Genomic DNA, 19,540 nt, shown 5'->3' with positions numbered 1-19,540 from the left:
TCCGCTCCACCCCTGGCAGGGGCAGATGAAGTCATTGGAAGCTGACACCCTCCCTCTCTCACGGCGATTAGAAATCGAAAGAGGTGCAAAATGTATCGTCAAAATGAAAGGCGCCCAGACGGTGCTCACCGCACCGCCTGGCGCGCAGGATGTCTCCTCAAGGAAAGGCGGCAAGGGCGAATCCGGAGCGCCCAAAGTCTTCGCGTTCGATCGATCATACTGGTCCTTCGACAAGAAGGACGGGACGTACGCCGGGCAAGATAATCTCTTCGATGATTTGGGTTCGCCACTCTTGGACAACGCCTTTGGCGGATACAACAATTGTATTTTCGCCTATGGCCAGACTGGTTCGGGAAAGTCGTACTCCATGATGGGATATGGCAAGGAATATGGTGTTATCCCGCGAATCTGTCAGTCGATGTTTCTGCGCATCGGCGACATGATGCAAGCCGATAAACACCTCAATTGCACGATCGAAGTCTCGTACCTGGAAATTTACAACGAACGCGTGCGCGATTTGCTCAACCCGTCCAATAAGGGTAACCTGAAGGTCCGTGAGCATCCTTCCACGGGTCCCTATGTGGAGGATCTGGCCAAGTTGGTGGTGCGCTCCTTTGAGGAGATCGAGAACCTCATGGATGAGGGTAACAAGGCGAGAACGGTTGCTGCGACGAACATGAACGAGACCTCAAGTCGATCGCACGCCGTGTTCACACTGACCCTCTCACAAAAACGTCACGATGCCGAAACTTCACTGGACACTGAGAAGGTATCGAAGATTAGTCTAGTCGATTTGGCGGGTTCGGAGAGAGCAAACTCTACCGGAGCCACGGGTGCTCGTTTGAAAGAAGGTGCTGAAATTAACCGCTCGCTTTCCACGCTTGGTCGTGTCATCGCTGCACTTGCGGATGTCTCATCTGGAAAGCTCAAAAAGGCATCCATGGTTCCATATCGTGATTCCATCTTGACATGGCTGCTCAAAGATTCACTCGGTGGTAACTCGATGACTTCTATGATTGCAGCTATCTCGCCGGCTGATATCAACTTCGACGAAACTCTGAAGTACTCTGCGTTATGCAGATTCTGCCAAGAGGATTAAGAACCACGCCGTTGTGAACGAGGACCCGAACGCTCGCATGATTCGCGAGCTCAAGGAGGAATTGGCACAGCTTCGGTCAAAACTTGGAGGTGGTGTTCCTGGGGCTGCTGGGGGCGCACCTGGTGCCATCGCAGCAGAATCATATCCACCAGATACCCCATTGGAACAGCAAATGGTTTCTATCCACCAGACTGACGGCAGTGTGACCAAAGTCAGCAAAGCTGAGATCGTCGAACAACTCAACCAAAGTGAGAAGCTTTACAAAGATCTCAATCAGACCTGGGAGGAAAAACTGCAGAAAACTGAAGAGATTCACAAAGAGCGTGAAGCGGCGCTCGAGGAACTCGGCATCAATATCACAAAGGGCTTTATCGGATTAAGTACCCCGAAAAAAGATGCCCCATTTGGTCAATCTGAGCGATGACCCTCTGTTGGCAGAGTGTTTGGTTTACAATATCAAGCCCGGAAGCACGACAGTGGGACACATGGATCAAGGCACTAATGTCGACATCCGACTGAACGGCTCCAAGATTCTTCAGCAGCACTGCACTTTCGAAAACGCCGATAACGTCGTGACCATCGTCCCCACTGAGGGTGCTGCTGTCATGGTCAACGGTCTCCGGATAGACAAGCCCTCACGACTCAAGAGTGGTCATCGTATCATTCTCGGTGACTTCCACATCTTCCGTTTCAACCATCCGCAAGAGGCTCGCGCCGAGCGTGTCGAGCAGAGTCTCCTGCGCCATTCCGTGACAACTAGTCAACTGGGCTCCCCGGCGCCTAATAAAACGCACGATCGCAATGTCAGCAAGACTGGATCGGATATCGACGGGGACTCAAGTAGAGCCGACTCCCCGATGCCCGCACGCAGTCGCGAATCTGACTGGTTCATGGCGAGGAAAGAGGCCGTCGGCGCGATGCTTGGCCAAGATCATATCTCACATCTGCCCGACGACGAGCTTGACGCCCTATTCGAAGATGTGCAAAAAGTCCGAGCAGGGCGTCGTGGGCTGCCGGAGAATGAAGAAGATTCAGACTCTCTTAGCTCCTTCCCTATCCGCGACAAGTACATGTCCAATGGAACCATCGACAATTTCTCCCTTGACACGGCGATTACAATGCCAGGCACCCCACGACAAACCGAAGACGATGATGGCTCCAATGGTGTTTCCCTGAAATCGGTTCGGTTGGATATGCAGCGCCAGTTAGATCGCCAGCGGGAGGCGTTCCAGGACAAGCTGAAGAATGCGGAGACTTCTTCCAATCAAGATCCCGGAGAGATCCAGACTGAGAAACAGCGTATGGAGGATGCACTCCGGTCTGCCAAGGAAGAGTTTGAAGAGCAGTTGCGAGCACAAAAGGAGACTTTCGAGACTCAGATGCGAGATATGGGAAAGCCCATCCCACAGATCTTTGAGAATGGCTTTGCCAAGTTGAATGAGCGCGAGCTCGAGATCGCACAGTCCGTCTACTCCCATTGGTCACAGCGTAACTATGTTCGCATGGCCGAGAAAATTCTACAGCATGCATCGCTGCTGAAAGAGGCACAAGTCATGAGTCAGATCATGGACAAGAATGTGGTCTTCCAGTTCGCAGTTGTTGACCACGGTCATAGCATGGCTTCATGTTATGACCTGGTTCTAAATGGCATTTCCGGCGACGAGGATATTGTTCTTGAAGAGACCAAGAAGCCCTGTGTCGGCGTTCGAGTCATCGATTACAAACAGTCTGTGATCCACTTATGGTCTATCGAAAAACTCCAGAGACGCGTACAATCTATGCGACAGCTGCATCAGTACATCGATCGGCCCGACTATATCCAGCACTTCAGGCTTGAAAATCCGTTTTCGGAGTCTTGTTCGCCGCAATACTCTCTCATCGGTGATGCCGACATCCCCCTGACGGCTGTCTTCGAAACCCGTGTGCAGGATTTCTCAATTGAGATCACATCGCCCTACACCCAAAGCGTTGTCGGTATCATTCGATTGTCGCTTGAACCCTCCTCAGCCCAGGCTCCTTCTTCGACTTTGAAGTTCAACGTCGTCATGCGTGACATGGTTGGATTCGCTGAATGGGAAGGATCCGATGTTCACGCTCAACTCTTCGTGCCCGGAATCTCGGAAGAAGGTGGTGCGACGACAACGCAGATGATCAACGGGTTCGAAGAAAGCCCGGTGCGCTTCGAAAGTGTTCACAGTATGAGCCTCCCGTTGTCCAGTCCTAGAACTGCGGCGTTGAAGGTGTGCGTCTATGCTCGTGTGACATCCGTTCATATGGATAAGCTTTTGAGTTGGGATGATATGCACGATTCTTCGGAAATGATCCCTAAGAAGCGCACCTCGCCTCGGATTGCCGAGTCTGAATTCTACTCCGAAGAAAGACACGACGTCTTCGCCCGCATCCAGATTTTGGAATTAGCCGAGTCTGGCGAATATACACCGGTTGAAGTGGTTCAAAATGGGGCTCTTGACGCTGGTACTTCTCAACTTCATCAGGGATTGCAGCGTCGCGTTTCGATCAACCTGACTTATAGTTCCACCGAAAGCCTCCCATGGGACGATATTGCCAACGCGCGCGTGGGCTCTGTTCGTCTCCTCGACCCGTGGGGCAAGATTCCCGACCAGGATCTCCAAACACCAGATGTCCCGCTCAAGTTCCTTCAAGAACCAATGGTTAAAGACAATGCTGATGGCACTTCGAATGTTACAATCATTGGCCAATGGGACTCAAGTTTACACGGCTCTCTCCTTCTTGATCGGGTGACCGCGGACAAATACAAAGTCCAAGTAACCGTCCGCTGGGATCTCGTCTCCTCCCGACTTCAAACCCCCCGTGATATTCGAGATCGACCAAACCATCCAGATCCTCGGCCGCACATATGTCCGCCAACAGTCCATGTTCAAGCAGCTATGGAGCTCCACCAGAGTCGTGCATTCGACAACAAGCATGTACTCACTAGTCATCCGCCCAATCTCAGCCAAGCGCGCCGCCGACCTATGGCGTATGAATACTCAGAATGACTACGTTAAGGGCGAAGAGCTGCTAACAACATGGGCTCCACGGAAAGTCTCCCTCGTCCGAGATTACATCGCTGCCCGTAAACGTCGATATCGCATCGCAGAGCTCCACGCTGCCCGCGGCGCTCTCAGTGCCGGCAGCCTAAGGGCATCTCCAGCCCGAGGCAGCGGCAGATCAACACCCATGCGCGGCCAAGACCTCAACGAGCGCAAGACAAAACTGCTCAAAAAATACCTCGACCTCTGGTCAACAAAGAAAGATCCCACCGAAGCAATCCTCGTCCGAACAAATACCGAACCGCCAAGTGACGGCGCTGACCTAGCAGCCCAACGCAAACAAACCAACGGTACCCCAACTACAACAACGCCTTCTGTCTCCGACAGCATCTCTCTTAAACCCCGCTTCATCGCAACAATCCAAACCCTACCAAAGAACCCCTCAGCCCTAAAAACAGGCTACGTACTCACACCCGATGACACGAATAGCGTCTGGGTCCGACGCTTCGTCGAACTGCGCCGACCCTGATCTGCACATCTACTCCGTACCGGAAGGTGATGAGATCAACGCGATTAACCTGCGCAATGCACGGGTTGACCACGCGCCCGATTTCGCGCGATTGCTTGATGGGTCTGGGGCCGGTAATGATCGGTCATCAAATTCGCTTGCTGCGAAGGGTAGACCGAATATCTTTGCCGTTTATGGGACGCAGAATACGTTTCTTTTTGCGACGAGGACGGAGGCGCACAAGGTTGAGTGGATTCTTAAGATTGATGAGAGCTATTTTAGTAGCAATAGTGGGAGTGCGGTTGCGAGTGGTGATGAGCGGTGATGATGGTGATGATGGATGTTAAGGCAACTTGAAGGCCAATCAATGCCTTCCTTCTCTCTCGATCCTCCTTCATGTTTGACGATATAACGGCCCGGGGGACACGGCGTCCTTCACCCATTACTGTTTTGCGTCGTTTTCTTATGTCTACTATACATTTCTTTTTTTTTCTGATTTCTGACCCCCCTTTACTTTATGATGACCTGTTGAGATACCCCGTCTTTATATATATCAACTGCCTGTGGCGATTTCCCCATGTACATAGTTCGATATCGTTGGGACTATAGATTCGACGGTGTTCATGATTTCAATTACTATTAGTACCGTGGCTTCATGGTACGAGTGGTTTTTTCAACTTCAATTCTTAGAATGGCTCACTTATAATAGTATACGTAGTAGCTATGGATGTACTAGTACTACTCACTTGATTTTTAATAATTCCAATGTTCTGGAAGCCCTGGAGTTCAAGTTCCGAGTCAATTCGTGGATGATCTCATTGAGGCAGCTCGTTGTCGGGGCAACAATCTGTTGTGTCCACCACTCCCACCTGCACCACATGGGATCTACCAACGACTCACCACTTTCAAGGTCGATCCTTCAAGTTCAAGTTAAAAGACACCTGGGCGAAGACCCCGAAGACATCCAACTTGATCCTGCATGGAATAGACATTCCAACCTAACCCTCCGAGTCCCCAACTGCCATTGCGAAAGCGACCATGTTCGCTCAACGCCCTTCATTCCGATTCTTGGCCGTCGGCGCACTCTTCTCGCTCGTCACTCTCACATTCCTCCTCTTAAACACACGCCGATCACGCGATTTGACATCCCAGTACATCCTCAAGACCCCGCGGCCGGTCTCACATTGCCCGCCTTCGTCCTCGACCCAGCCTCTTCCGAACAATACCAATACCCACAACCAGCTTGAAGCTTGGGAATTCCATGTTGGCCGCGATGGAAACGATCACGGTCTTTCAGAGGAGCAGTGCCAAATTGCGTTTCCGAAACTTTTCGGCGAGATTGAGAAATCGGCGGCGGCACGATCGCAAGATCTCATTTCTTATGAGGAGCTGCGAGGGCGAGAGATTGAGGATGGGATGGTGAGGTGCATTATTGATCGGGGCGAGGTATGTATTGTACTAGTACTGCTTATGCTAGAAGGTGATCTGGCAGAACTGCAGTTAGCTAACCTCAACTCCGAAATAGTTATACATCGTCGAATTCGCCCCCCAACCCGTGACAGCATCCCGTGCCCGCGCAACCCTAAACTCCCTCCACCGCGCTCTCAAAGCAGTTCCGAACCGCCACCAGCTCCCCAGCATCGAATTCATCTTCACATCCGAGGACTTCGCAAATGACCCCACCGGCCGCGGACCCGTATGGTCCTACTCAAAACGCGACACAGACTCCTCAGTCTGGCTAATGCCCGACTTTGGCTACTGGGCCTGGCCAGAAGTCCAAGTAGGACCATACCACGAAGTCCGACGACGCATCGCAGCCATTGATGACGGAGAAATCAACCCGGATGATGGCTCTATCATCAGTCCCGGTATCTCCTTCCAGGATAAAAAGAAACAGCTCGTCTGGCGCGGAAGTCTAAATACAAACCCCGGCATCCGGAGTAAACTCCTCAAAGCTTCGTCGGGGAAAAGCTGGGCAAGTGTCCGGGTGATTGACTGGGATGACGAAAATGATATACGATACAATCTCCTCCCAATCGAAGATCACTGTCGATACATGTTCCTCGCGCATACGGAGGGTCGCAGTTTTTCCGGTCGAGGCAAGTATCTACTGAACTGTCGTTCGGTGGTTATTTCGCACCCGCTCATTTGGCGTGAGGCGCATCACGCTGCGCTCGTTTCGTCCGGGCCCGATGCGAATTTCGTCGAGGTGAAGGAGGATTTCTCGGATTTGTCACGCATGATTGATTATCTTATTGATAATCCGAGAATTGCGGAACGGATTGCGGAGAATTCCGTGCGCACCTTTCGTGATCGGTATCTTACTCCTGCTGCGGAATCTTGTTATTGGCGCCAGCTTGTGAGGTCTTATGCTGCTGTTTGTGATTTTGAACCCTTGCTTTTTGATACGACCAGGGATGGGAAGAAGGTTTCTCGTGGTGTGTCGTTTGAGACTTGGATGCTTACGCATTGATTTTCCTTTTGACATGATGTTTGTTTATGTATGCAATGCTATGCTATGCTATGGACCGGGGTACAGACCTGCTGGATGGGTTTGGCGACCACAACGACGCTGCATTTGAGCGAGTTTCTTTACGGCGTTGGGGTAATGGATTGTATTTACAACTGGATTTGACACTGTCTGTACATGAGACTAATCGATGGATTTTTAAAGTTATTTCTTCATCTTCTCTGGGTCTGCGATCGCCCGTTGGGCTCTCCTTTTAGAGCAGATTAAGGTTGTCGGTACGAAGTGCTCTGCGATCGCCGTTCACGCCAGTCTGGAATGACCTTATGATAATTCTTTGTTCAGCAAGGCTTTTCCTCGTCTAACCTCTGCCAAGAATTCTCATCTTAAAAAGGGGGTCCACCTGCTTTGCTAGTCTCGAAGCGTGTTTAGTCTCGGTTCTGATCAAAACTCGGGTCAGTCATATTAAACTTTGCAGTGAAATCCTTCGGACGAGAAAGATGCATATCGGCAATAAAGAATAACTACAGTACTCTGTACGAGTATGGTGTACAATGCATAGAAATCCAAATAATCCCTCGGCTACCTTGTTGAACTAGGAGACTCAAGCGAGATTAAGGGTCCAAGTCCAAGCCCAAGCCCAAGCACAAGCCCAAGTGTGGCGCTGGGACCGCGTGAATACGAGTGAGGCTCTCAGTGGTCTTTCGTCTACTAAACCCAAAAGGGGTTAAATCCCCTGCCTTGCTGCTGCACCACGGTAAAAAAAGTCTGTTATTCTTGGAAATTGGGGTCTGCCTCGCCCCCAATCGCCCCCCCAGGAATGCCTTCCCGCTAAGCTCGTGTTCAGGATCGTATTGTGTGACTTGGCTTGGACGATCTCGGGCGATCTCAACATCGATCTGATGGGCAGACTCTGATGTTCGGTGGAAATTCAAGGGAAAAGTTATCTAACGCGAATTTTTTTGATGTGACAGCTGATCCGAGATATTATAGTGAAATTGGAATTCCCTGGGGACCCTTACAAGGTTGTCATTGCCATGCAGGATGTGATTAAAGATCGACACTACGCCATGTTCACATTTTCTTTCTGGATACGAGATGGACCATGAAAATAGGGGAATCTACAGCCGGGCCAGCACGAAACCCTACTTGCCGGAGACGATGATAGGTCCAGTTTGTTTTAGTTCACAGCTTAAATCAAGCCCTGTCTGCGTACTAGTACTAGTTAGTATCCATCACATTCATGTTTCAATGGGGCGGAGTTCGTTCTCTGCGCTGGCCCCGGCGCTTTAAGAACCGTTTCAGCCCCATAATCCATACCCTAGTCCTTCTTTTCCTTTCCCTTTTCGCCCTTCAGCGGAAAAAAAAAAAAAAACCGCCCCCACGAGGAACATCATATCCTTAATCATGTCGTCTCCAGGCCAGCCTTCGCGCGTCACCAAGTGGTGGCCCATCAGCTTCTTCATCGCCGCCATCGTCTGCTTCATCATTGGCGGTGCTCTGATTGGAGTATGGACTTCCAACTCCATCAATGACTGCTCCTACAGCTCTTACTCGTCCTACTATTATTCCGACTACTCATGTGTTCAGACGGACATGGGCGAGTTCTGGGGTGGCGTCGCTATGTTCGTCATCGGCGGTGTTTGCAAGCTCATTGCTTGGGTTCTTCTCATTATCTTCTGCGTCAAGCGCAGCCGCAACAACCACACCACCGTCACATACGTCAACCACCCTCCCGCCCAGCAGCAGCAATTCCAACAGCCTTATGCTGCTCCCCAACCAGTCTACGCTCCCTCCCAGCAGAGTGCCCAGTTCCCTCACTCCCCCGCCTCCCCCGGCCCTATGTACCCGGAGATGGCCAACCCTTCTCTCGCTGGTACTCCTCCTCCCAAGGAGGCTCATGCCACTGCCACTGCTTTCAAGTACTGCAGCCAGTGCGGAACTGCTATTTCCAGCCGCTTCTGCCCTCAGTGTGGAATCCAGGCCTAGACGTTTACCACTATTTGGTTCAAGTTGTTGTCAACGCTTAGTTTGATATTACGTCGTCGCCGATCAAATGATATGGCGGGTGTTTGAGATTTCGGAGCGATGAGGCTTCTGGTTATATTTGAAAAAGAAGATTCGCATATGAGGAATGAGAGGTCGCTTCGAGGGGTTTCTTGGGATGTCATGTTGGCATCTGTTAATTTTGAGATACACCGGGATGAATCCCACAGACTGCTGCGCTAGCATTATTTATTATTTATTATTATTATCATTTCAATTATTATTTTTTCCATTTTCTTCTACTTTCTTAAGTACATTTTTCTTGGGACGTTCCTGGTTTAGTCCTCCGATTGACCGTATTCATAGTGCCATCGGTCGTTGGTGAATATTCGATATCAATCAGCATAAAGTAGCAAAAGTTCTTGGCTCAAGCTCTAGATCCGAGTGCTGCTATTTGGACCACCCTTTTTACTAATTGGACCACATTCTTGCTACTTGAACCATGATCCTTCTTAATCTAGATTAGTATGTGTTTCTAATACAAATTTAGATATACCTCTGTTATATAGTAGCATAGTAAAAGTTCAAGTTTATAGCCTCTTGTTGGACTATCTTAGTTTTCCAGCTTTGAATAGCAGACTAGTAGCTACTATTCAAATGTAGTCAATGATAGTGGGCAAGAGGGTTGCAAGCTTTAGTTGAGCCACTGTCTATCGAAAATTTGTATAGTGAATACATACTAATCTGAATTCAGAAGGTCCATGGTCCATTTCGCAAAAAGGGTGGTTCAACTAGCAGCACTCCTAGATCCTAGCTTCAACTTTCACAAAGAGCGAAAATATTCTTAGAAATTTCAAGATTTTTGAATTTGAATCAACATAGAAGAGGAGCATTTTCGCTCTAGAAAATGTAGAACAATAACACCTGAAAATATCGAAATACATGACTCCCATAAACGCCAGAAAATGCCAAAAAATGCAACGAATGAAAATACTGAAAGCTCTTGACCAGTATCTCGTCATAGTGTATCCAAATCAATCACAATGCAATAAGCTCCTAGAAACGCATGGCCTCCTGGATTGATTTCAGGTCAATTTCCAGGCGGGCACAAATGTGCAGTGTTGACATCTAACGCACTCCTGACAGCAGATCTACAAGAGTTAGTATTAGGCTCTTCGTAGCTTTCAATCACCAATTAATCAGCGATGGTATTGCGCGATACTCACTTTGAAGAGATTTAATCCATCCCTATGGATCACTTGCAGGAAGCCACCGTTTCTGCAAATCGGAACTTTCATCTCCTTGGTATTCTCGTCGACAGACCTTGGGATCAGTATCCCACCTAACATGGTTTGTTGGTCAGGATCAAGTCGAATCTCGCAGTCAATGCCGTGGAGGAACGCAATGAAAAGGAATGGGGACTGTGCTTGTTTTGTAAGAGAAGCAAGCGCGATTCGGCTAGGGTCTTGCGATGGCGCAATGCTAATCTCGTGAAATGTTCTGTTCTTGCCGAGTTTTGCATGCGAGGTCCATAGCCGTAGACCATTTAGTGACGAAGCTAACCAAGAAGGTGCACAATACAGTATAGTCGTTGACCTCCCCGATGGTAGAGCATTGGAAGGCGAGTTGGAGATAACACAAACGTCGTTTAAAGACCTGCTCTGAAGCCTCAGTAATTCTGTAACAATGTCAGGCCCTAGTCGAGATCTAAGACCTTTGGCTGAGAAATGGCAGTGGCAACAGGGTCCATATTCATGGCGATTAGACGCAGGGCGTGACCGTATGTGGGAACAGATGTTGTCTCTGCGGTGACAAGGGACACTTCCATGTGCACAGTCGTATTCATGGTGGGGGTGATGCTTGTTCATTATATGTCTCATTAAGCCGCTCGTGAAAATGTGTCTGTTTGACATGTCTGGACTGCAGAGGTGGCAATCGAAGAGCTTCGTTCTGTTCCAGGTGTAGCTGATATATGCATGTGAGTCGTCGTTATCGTGGCCACTGTTTGAATGGTGGGCCTGAGACCTCCTATGCCTACCGCTGTCGACGAGGACTTCATGATCATAGCCAAATGTGGTCAGTGGTATCCATTCAGCCGATGTGAGAGACACGAGCGGAGCCACAGTGTTACGAGTCAGAAAGTCGTGTTCCCCTTGCAGCCTGGCGAAGGTCCGCTGAGGCTGTTCATGTAAACTTTTCAAAGCATCCGAAATGTATCTCCACTCCTCCAAAATCCAGTGGTGATTCCTCCTATCATGTATGGGTAGCGAGTTCTCGTAATGGTTCCAAGGGGGTTGAATTGTGGATTCCAGGCACGTGGGAGAGAAGTCTCTAAAGCTCCTTGGACTCATCCCACACTTTGGATTTTGGGTCATTTCGTAGTTTTGTGGAGTGGGATCGAGATCCCAGCGAGGTGAACTCTGGGAAAAGGCCCCTGATATGGAGGCTGAACAGCCGAATGCATGGATCACATCTTCTATACTCAAACCAAAGTGAGAACCGGGATGATTAAGCCCGATCGCCTGTCGCGACTCTCCAAAGTCCTCTGGTTGGGCACATGGGTCGTTTCTGACCTCTTCCAAGTCGATTCTTCTTTTCTTGGTACTCTCAACCGAGTCGGTTACCGGCTCTTGCAGTGATCCCTTCCTAATGCAATGACTTGATGATACATGCCATGTACCACCGAGTAAAGGGTCGCAACCATCATCGGTGAGGCTTAGGCCATCGAGTGAGATGTCTAGAGAGGATGAATCTCCCACAGATCGCCCATCAAGCGAGGTATCTGAAGCCAACGTTTCTTCGACCTGAAAGATGGAAGGTGAGTGCCCAAACCAATATGCATCATTGTGCTGAGCCGTTGACTCGACCAAGGGCTCGTGCGAAACTGAAGAAGGAGCAGGTATTTGTTTGTCATATGTCGAAACTGCCTCAGGATCAGGCAGTCTGGTCATAACATCATCCAAGACATCGGCCGCTTGAACGATGAAAGCGAATTGAGATTCTGTGTCACCGGCGACTAGGTGCCCATATATCTTTCCGGTATTTGCATCTCGAACTATCGAGCCACATACACCAGGTTCAAGCGAGTCTTCAAACTGAGCAGACAGGACTTCAACGAAGTTTGCGGCGTTTGGCAATCGGATGCATGATTTTCGGCCTGAAAGTATGCCTCTGAGGATAATGCCTGAGCCCGTTATGGCTGTCACATTGACAGATCTACCATCGAGCTGGCCAATAGTGTCCTTGGAAAGAACGGGTAGATCTGTCGAAATGCTCTCGTCGTCCATCCCCAGTCTATGAGACAATAGTCGAAGCTATCAGAGCTCAGTCGAGGCGGTCTAGCAAGTGAGAAGGCGTGGTGATTGACTGAAAATAATTTCATGTCATCTGCAGAAGGGCGTGCTTTATCGCTGGCCATCGCAGTACTTGGAGGTTGCTCACGCCGCTCATCAAAGTATTGTGTGGATTCTCCATCAGACATTGTTTCCTCAGAGTCAAGGTCCCACTCTTCTTCTATATCGCTAGACTCAGCACTAGCGCTATGTCGGCTCATGAAATCGGCCTCATCTTGGCCATCTGAAAAGCTTTCGTCGTCACTGTCGAATTCGTCTATATCGCATTCACTATTCTCGGACAAGCTCTTCTCTTCAGACATCACATCTGGAGTAGTTGCATTAAAAACATGTACCGGAACCAGATAGTACTTTTTACCATGAAGTTTGATAACACTTCCAATAGTTGCCATGCAGGGACTTCCGTGGTTTGTCGACTCATTTTGTGTGGCCAGTCGTAATGCCCTGATCTTCCCTGACTTGAGGTCGAGTACAGGGTAGGCCCTGCACCTATACGACTTTGTAACCTCATCATCAAGCTCGACAGCATTGATGAAGATGCTTGACTTCACCTTCGAAGAGGCAAGCGGCCGCACATTTATAAGGTGTGGAGGATAGTCCCAGTCACCGAGAAGCATTCCCGGCGGACACTGATCGAGAATATTCGACTCTTTGATAGCGGCGACAGCGGCCTTTCGTGATTCGCGGTGCCTGCACGAGAACATAATGTAGGGCCTTGATCTAGCTTGGTCTTTACCAATCATAAAGACGTCGACCATAATCATGCTTGAGCTGGGAACCTGAATTCTCGCGCCATTAAGACGGTCAATAATTTGCTGTCTGACTTGTTCAAATGCATCTCTAGCGGGACCTGTGGCATCCCAGCAATGGAGTTTTCCTTTTTTCATACCACGATAGCTATCTATGGATAGCTCGGGCTCAGACCAGCGGACCTGGGGCGTCGAGAAAAGTGACATATTAGGGAAGAGTCGTGATGAGTTCATCGTGAAAATAGGGCTGGAGTAGAGATTTGATCGAATAAGTCCTCACAGAGAAATAAAGGGTTAGGATTATTCGCAAGCAAAGAAAGATTTCTACATAAAGAGCAACGGGAGCTGTTAGTGTTATTTGAGTCGGCGGGTTGGAAGAAGTGGCGAAGAAAAAAGAGGCTAACAAGGTACTTACGAAGCAAGTAATCTGTTGCGTTTTGTTCCAGCTTTCAGCCATAAGCCACAATCATGACCGCGCCTCGCTTTCGTCGGTAGAAATGGATGGAAAGCGCCCATCTGTACGGAGTAAGCCAAATATGCTTTGTGGCTGTGGCGCAACCCGGGCGGACGCAGGAATCCCTGTTTTGATCACATTGGCTGGACAACGATTGGAAGATAAGTATATGTCAGCTTCCCAGGACAGAGATCTAATGCTACTGGGTGTTCTCGAGTATTTTCTCACAATGGGCACTGTAAATTTGCATGCTTTTAGCGATTCTCTTGATGTGACCTTCCTTGAGTCCCCCATTCCGTCAGAACGACAAGAGAAAATTGTCACCCAATTCTGGGGTAGCACTCAAAATTATCAGACCCCTTGTTTTCGTTTATACTTTCAGTATTATACTGAGCAATGCAGAATTGTGTATCAGTCCCATGGTACCAATCTTGCCATTCGCACCCACCGACATATTGCGGAGCTTGCGTCACGTATTCAAGGTGGACTATCACGTTCTGAAGTCTATGAATTTGTTGAACAGTTTCAGTGGACCAGTGTTCCAGCATCAATAGATTCCATCAACGCGTCGATAGATCTGACCGCCCGACTTCTCTATATGCTTGACATTGGCGAATTTCGAAATGGGCATTCGGGAAGAAACCCGCTGCTATGGGTCCAGGGCTCTCTACAAGACTTTGTGCAGGAGAATTTGGCGGAGGCCAACTCCGAACCCGACGATGGGATCAGATTTGAAAAATCATTCAATCTCATTCGCATGGTTGGAATCGCGGGATTCGATGTGGAGCTAACGTCAAATCTATCTGATCATCTTCGCTTCAGAGACTCCGATAAGACTGTTAAAATCTTCCATCATGCCTCATTTCTAGAGGCCCACAAAAGGTACGTTAGGGGCCATGCCGCATTTTATTGTTTTGCTTGCCTTGAGACTATATTGACAATTGTTTTCGCCTAGAACCTCGGCATACCCACCAGGTCTCGTCGACGAGACACTGGCGACGCTGGCCCTCTTCTTCCCAAAGGGTGATAAAGAGACCGAGAGGTGGTACAAAAAACAAGGGAATGCCGACGAGCTTGACAAAAGTATCTTGAGGCGTCCGAAGGTTGACATGGGGATAAAGGAATACCGATACTGGCATGATCGCCTTGTCATTCTCAAGACAGAATTTGACGAGTCCCGCCCATCGACGATCGCACAATGGTGGAACGACAGACGCGATGTTAGTCAGTGGTATCCATTGTGGGTAGCGATCTCCTTGACCGTCTTATTTGGCCTGGTTCAGAGTATCGAGGGCGCGTTGCAAGTATACAAAGCATTCAACCCATAGTTTCCCAGCGATAGATATGAATATTATTGAGGTGTGAATGCCCGGAATCGGGTCCTTCCGCTTCAAAAAGATATATTCAAAGAATTTGAAATTCAAAGAAGGCATCCATGAATTCCCAAGATAAAAATAACTTTTTATTACTACGCTAGTTCCACAACTATCCCCCCGGGAGCTCTAAAATAAAGCCTCCACAACAGTAGTATTTTATATCAATATAGTATTCCTCCTTTACCCTGTAGCATGCAGATGGTATTTATCTTACAACACAGTTTTCAGGCACTGATTGATGGCCTCGGGGTTCAGGCACTAGGTGATGAGTCATCCTGACTACCACTTCGTGGTTCAGGCACTAGGTGATGAGTCATCCTGACTACCACTTCGTGGTTCTATATAGCCTCAGTCTGTTTTGTTCTCCTCCTATCACCACCTTTGGCCTTTCTCGCTCTCGTTCAAGTTCGTGCCCACCGTGCCCCTCGTGTTCGATAATCTCAAATCAAATCTGCCGTTCACATTCTGGATTCTAAGCCGTCCTAGGCTGGTACCTACGGGATCGATAATATCTCTATGGGGCTCCTGCAGTGTGGTGCCTGGTCTGTTGACCCCTGTCGCCAAGTAGACACGTGACACACCACTTGGTCTATCTAACGATCTACGACCGTCAGCAAAGAATCATTTTCTCCTGTATCATGTCTCCGAGATACCCCTGGGATATTCCACCCCCATAATTTTTGGCCAAGGAATTATTTAGGAGTTTGGTTGAACTGCCCGACTTTGAACCATCCCGTCTAGATCATCTGCCATTTCCAATCCGACATGCCAATCGAAAGCAACGGACGAGGAAGGCTGTGTGAACCCTGCCAGAAAATATTCCGCGGCCAGCAGATCCTGAGTGCCGACTCGACAGCATCTGACGACCAGACCTCCCAATTAAACTACCAGGCTCACCATTCCAACTTGCAGTCCTTTCTCAAGGCCTCGGACTCGGGTTGCCCCGTCTGCTATGAGTTCTGGTCTTCAATAGGAGAAACCCGTCTAGAGATATTCTCAGGTTTGTCCACGCCGGAAGGGTTCTCGTACTGGGAATTGGAACGTCGAGAGGGTGGTGGATATGACCTCACCCTTGCGCTTGATGATGAGTACGACGAGCTTATCGAAGACCACTTGGAGTTGGACCTCGAAGTCCTTCCACCGCATAGTATGTTGACCAAGCAAATGTGTTCTAGGCTTGGTAGGCTTACTTATAGCGCTTTCTTAGTCTATGATGGGTCAACGGAGAATAACTCCTGTTTGCAGGTGATAGTACCGCGTCAGACGCAGCATTTGCTTAAGCATTCAAATGGTTTCAAGAATGTCTTTCGATGCATACTGCGTGTAAATCCAGTATTCATTATCTGCCTTCACGGCTCCTGAGTCTCTGTGAGGACGACTTAGAGACTATCAGGCTGGTTTCTACGAAGGTCGAAAGGAAGGGGATAAGTTGCTACGCAACACTGAGCCACTCTTGGGGTGATGCAAACATTCTTACGCTTCAGTGTTCAACGCTTGATACGTTCCAGCAGAGTATCTCGATCGACCTACTCCCCAAAACCTTTGTAGAAGCAATTACCGTCTGCCGCCGGTTCTCAATACCTTATTTGTGGATTGATTCGCTCTGCATCATTCAAGACTCTGTAGCCGACTGGCGAGCCGAAGCCGCGTCGATGGAAGGCGTCTACAGTAACAGTAGGCTCAATTTCATGGCTACCGCTTCTCGAAACAGCCACGAGGGGCTCTTCCGATCACGCGACCCGAGACACCTCGCACTCTGCATCGTGGAATCACAATGGACTGACGCCGTGAACGACTTTTTCAGTATAGTGCAAGACGAGATGTGGCAAATGGAGATGACAAACGCACCTCTAAACCAGCGAGGCTGGGTCCTGCAGGAACGCATTCTACCGCCACGCGCCCTCCACTATGGTCAGTACCAGCTACTCTGGGAATGTAGGGAGTTAGACGCATGCGAGAAGTATCCAACAGGTCTGCCAAAATCCCTCCGCAATATCTTCACGGGAGTTAAGATCACCGATCCAGAGGCCTATCAGAGTTACCACTACGGCTGGTATCCCAGAGAGAGTGACAGTGTTGATAGACGGGAACGTTCGAAGACAGTGATAGACTACGCGTATATGCTATGGAGTCGCTGGATCTCCGCGTACAGCAGCATGCGGTTCACTCGGTACTCGGACCGGCTCATTGCCTTCAGTGGGCTCGCCAGTCGCATGCGGGCCATCCTGCAAGACGACTACCTCGCGGGGTTATGGCGGTCAAGGTTCGTCGACGAACTTCTGTGGGTCACCTTCCATAATGATTCGATTGAGGGCGAGTTCAGGCCTTGTCGGCCGCCCGATGGCGGTGCACCTAGCTGGTCATGGGCATCCGTCACCGGGAAAGTCACCGCTGGCATGGCCGATGAGCTTACCGGCAAGGTATATCATCTGGATCTTAAAGCGGTTAATGTGACGCCGGTTTCTGGGAGAGAAAGAAACGACAACAATGACATGGGCGCTGTATCGGACGAACAGGTTCGGATAAAGGGATTTCTCAAGCGAGGAACTCTACTCAAAAATGTATATGACATGCCAGAAGAAGATTATGAGGCTCCTGCGACGGTGTACGATGTTGAGGTCGACGGGATAAAAAAACCATTTATCGTCTTTGTCGACGAACCCATGATGAACCGGGCCACAATGAAGATTGTCGTCCTCTCTGTGCTTACGAATTTGGATGACTCGGACTCGGACTCGGATCGGAAGAAAGAGCTGCTATATGCATTGCTGCTTCGGAGGCCAGACGGATTGCCTAGAGGGCTCTATGCGAGGGTAGGCTATGCGTCCGGAACAGAAGAGGAGTTCCCTGGCAGTCAGCTGTGTGAGTTTTTTCACCACCAGACTGTTACCTCCATTCAAAGAAATAGAGTAGGCGGTACGGGGTTTCGAAATGCGCTGCGGAAGCTGGTTCTGGCAAAGGACCAAGGGGATCAAGAGACTCATGGCCAAAGCTGGGGGACGAGAAGCTGTATCTTCCTGGTGCCTATGGGGAGTTCATCATCGTTTGAAGGCCGTCTGAATGAAGACCTTACAAGCTCAGACTTTGGTGTAGGCAGCATGGATGCTCGACCAAGATTATGGCAAGTATTGCGTATCTTGAAAGCTTTCTACAACCAAAACTTTCTATTTTGCAATTACATGGGACCCTAAAGAACATGACTTCCCATCCTCTCCGCGGTAATTAGGCCATGACGGCCAATGGGTGGCGGTGGACCCCGATATACGAGAGGGAGCGTCCTGGTTGTAGAGTACCAGTCATTTATTGTACGTGTATGTCTATGTCCATCGAATTCTTGTTAATAATTATTGGCAATAGGAGGATCTCAATATTGGGCAAGTGACGTCATGACATCATGAACAACCGAAACATCTTCACCGACTGGTTGAGACTGACGTTCATTGGAGGATGTTTCGGCAACCAACATGACTCAAGCCGAGCATGTCTGATGTATATGTATGTAGGTACGGTGCAAGTCTTTGCCGATCGGAACGTGATATGCGGGGGATCTCCCAATTCATGAGGTAATCCGGCTTTCGAGACATGATTTCTGATTCAATTCTCGAGTTCCAGTGAGACTTGCCTCTGCGATTTACCAGCAAGTGAGTTCATGCTGCCACTGACGACCATTGATACTAATGCTCCGGTCGGGTGCGCCACACCGCAACTTTGGCGGCCCCTTGCTTGGAACCCGCGACCTGGAACCACGGGGCAATCCAATATTTTGCGGGGAATATTGAAAGCTGGGAACGTTCAAGTGCGGACTATACCGGGTCTAGTGGAAAACTATCGGAGCTTCGTGCAACCCACGAGCCATTAGTCCCCGCGTGCCAACGCACCCTGAATAGTGTACAATAACCATTTGCCCCTGTGTAGCGGGCATACGCCCGCCCTATCAGCGGTCACTTCTCCCGTGTTAGGGCGCCTAATTGGTGAGATGACGGCATTGTACATAGTGCCTGGCATCTTTTCCCAGCCATACGTTGCATGTTGTTGTACAGAGTACCACGGTTGACAGCAATATTCACAAGCGTGTCTCGATGGTGTATCTGATATTTGAAAGAAAAAAAATGAAAAAAAGAAAAAGAAAAGGAAAATTGAAAAGAAAAAAAGAGAAAACTTTCTTTTCCCGGGTTGGGAGTGTCTTTCCGCTCGTCCATCTGAGTCTTGGGAGCGAGGGGTGTCCGCCGAATCGCCCTTACTTTATCTTCAGCTCCCAACTACTGCATATGAATTTTCGTATCTTTGCCTTCACCTCTGTCAATGACTGGCCCCATTATTCTCTGTATGATAGTGAATCTTGTCTAGCATTTTCCAAGAAAAAGCAATGGGCATTGATCGCTTTCACCCGGCATCTTTGGCGAGCTTGGATCCACTAGAATCACAGCCTTGCCGTATCGGGCCTCATTCAGTGATGGGTCTGTCCGATCATTTGCTTCCCCACACCCACAAAGATGTTGTACTGAAACCTTGTTGGAACCAAAAGACTGACTTG

At 49.2% G+C, this 19,540-nt stretch overlaps 6 protein-coding genes across 6 annotated transcripts; 5 read left to right on the top strand and 1 right to left on the bottom strand.

Moving 5' to 3' along the window:
• Positions 1-103: 103 nt before the first annotated feature.
• Positions 104-4,946, top strand: N7509_004231 (kinesin-3 motor protein uncA; the record flags this gene model as incomplete). The annotated part of the gene is made up of 5 exons (XM_056628868.1): positions 104-1,062; positions 1,094-1,479; positions 1,538-3,891; positions 3,962-4,463; positions 4,603-4,946. 5 exons carry the CDS (start codon positions 104-106, stop codon positions 4,944-4,946), a joined length of 4,545 nt encoding a protein of 1,514 aa, XP_056491602.1.
• A 713-nt stretch (positions 4,947-5,659) lies between these two features.
• N7509_004230 (uncharacterized protein) lies at positions 5,660-7,094 on the top strand (the record flags this gene model as incomplete). Its single annotated transcript, XM_056628867.1, has 2 exons — positions 5,660-6,067; positions 6,147-7,094. 2 exons carry the CDS (start codon positions 5,660-5,662, stop codon positions 7,092-7,094), a joined length of 1,356 nt encoding a protein of 451 aa, XP_056491601.1.
• Positions 7,095-8,495: 1,401 nt separating this feature from the next.
• N7509_004229 (uncharacterized protein) lies at positions 8,496-9,077 on the top strand (the record flags this gene model as incomplete). Its single annotated transcript, XM_056628866.1, has 1 exon — positions 8,496-9,077. The coding sequence occupies one exon, from the start codon at positions 8,496-8,498 to the stop codon at positions 9,075-9,077; it is 582 nt and encodes a 193-aa protein (XP_056491600.1).
• A 1,693-nt stretch (positions 9,078-10,770) lies between these two features.
• On the bottom strand, positions 10,771-13,410 carry N7509_004228 (uncharacterized protein; the record flags this gene model as incomplete). Its single annotated transcript, XM_056628865.1, has 3 exons — positions 10,771-10,895; positions 11,113-12,368; positions 12,554-13,410. 3 exons carry the CDS (start codon positions 13,408-13,410, stop codon positions 10,771-10,773), a joined length of 2,238 nt encoding a protein of 745 aa, XP_056491599.1.
• An 818-nt stretch (positions 13,411-14,228) lies between these two features.
• On the top strand, positions 14,229-14,958 carry N7509_004227 (uncharacterized protein; the record flags this gene model as incomplete). Its single annotated transcript, XM_056628864.1, has 2 exons — positions 14,229-14,512; positions 14,586-14,958. 2 exons carry the CDS (start codon positions 14,229-14,231, stop codon positions 14,956-14,958), a joined length of 657 nt encoding a protein of 218 aa, XP_056491598.1.
• An 813-nt stretch (positions 14,959-15,771) lies between these two features.
• On the top strand, positions 15,772-18,197 carry N7509_004226 (HET domain-containing protein; the record flags this gene model as incomplete). Its single annotated transcript, XM_056628863.1, has 2 exons — positions 15,772-16,153; positions 16,390-18,197. 2 exons carry the CDS (start codon positions 15,772-15,774, stop codon positions 18,195-18,197), a joined length of 2,190 nt encoding a protein of 729 aa, XP_056491597.1.
• Positions 18,198-19,540: the final 1,343 nt, after the last annotated feature.

The sequence above is a fragment of the Penicillium cosmopolitanum genome (assembly GCF_028827165.1).
Source record: "Penicillium cosmopolitanum strain IBT 29677 chromosome Unknown utg000005l:1.0-4006212.0:1.0-4009387.0, whole genome shotgun sequence".
In the NCBI taxonomy this organism is placed as follows: Eukaryota; Fungi; Ascomycota; class Eurotiomycetes; order Eurotiales; family Aspergillaceae; genus Penicillium; species Penicillium cosmopolitanum.
This window is presented reverse-complemented; position numbering and strand designations above follow the sequence as displayed.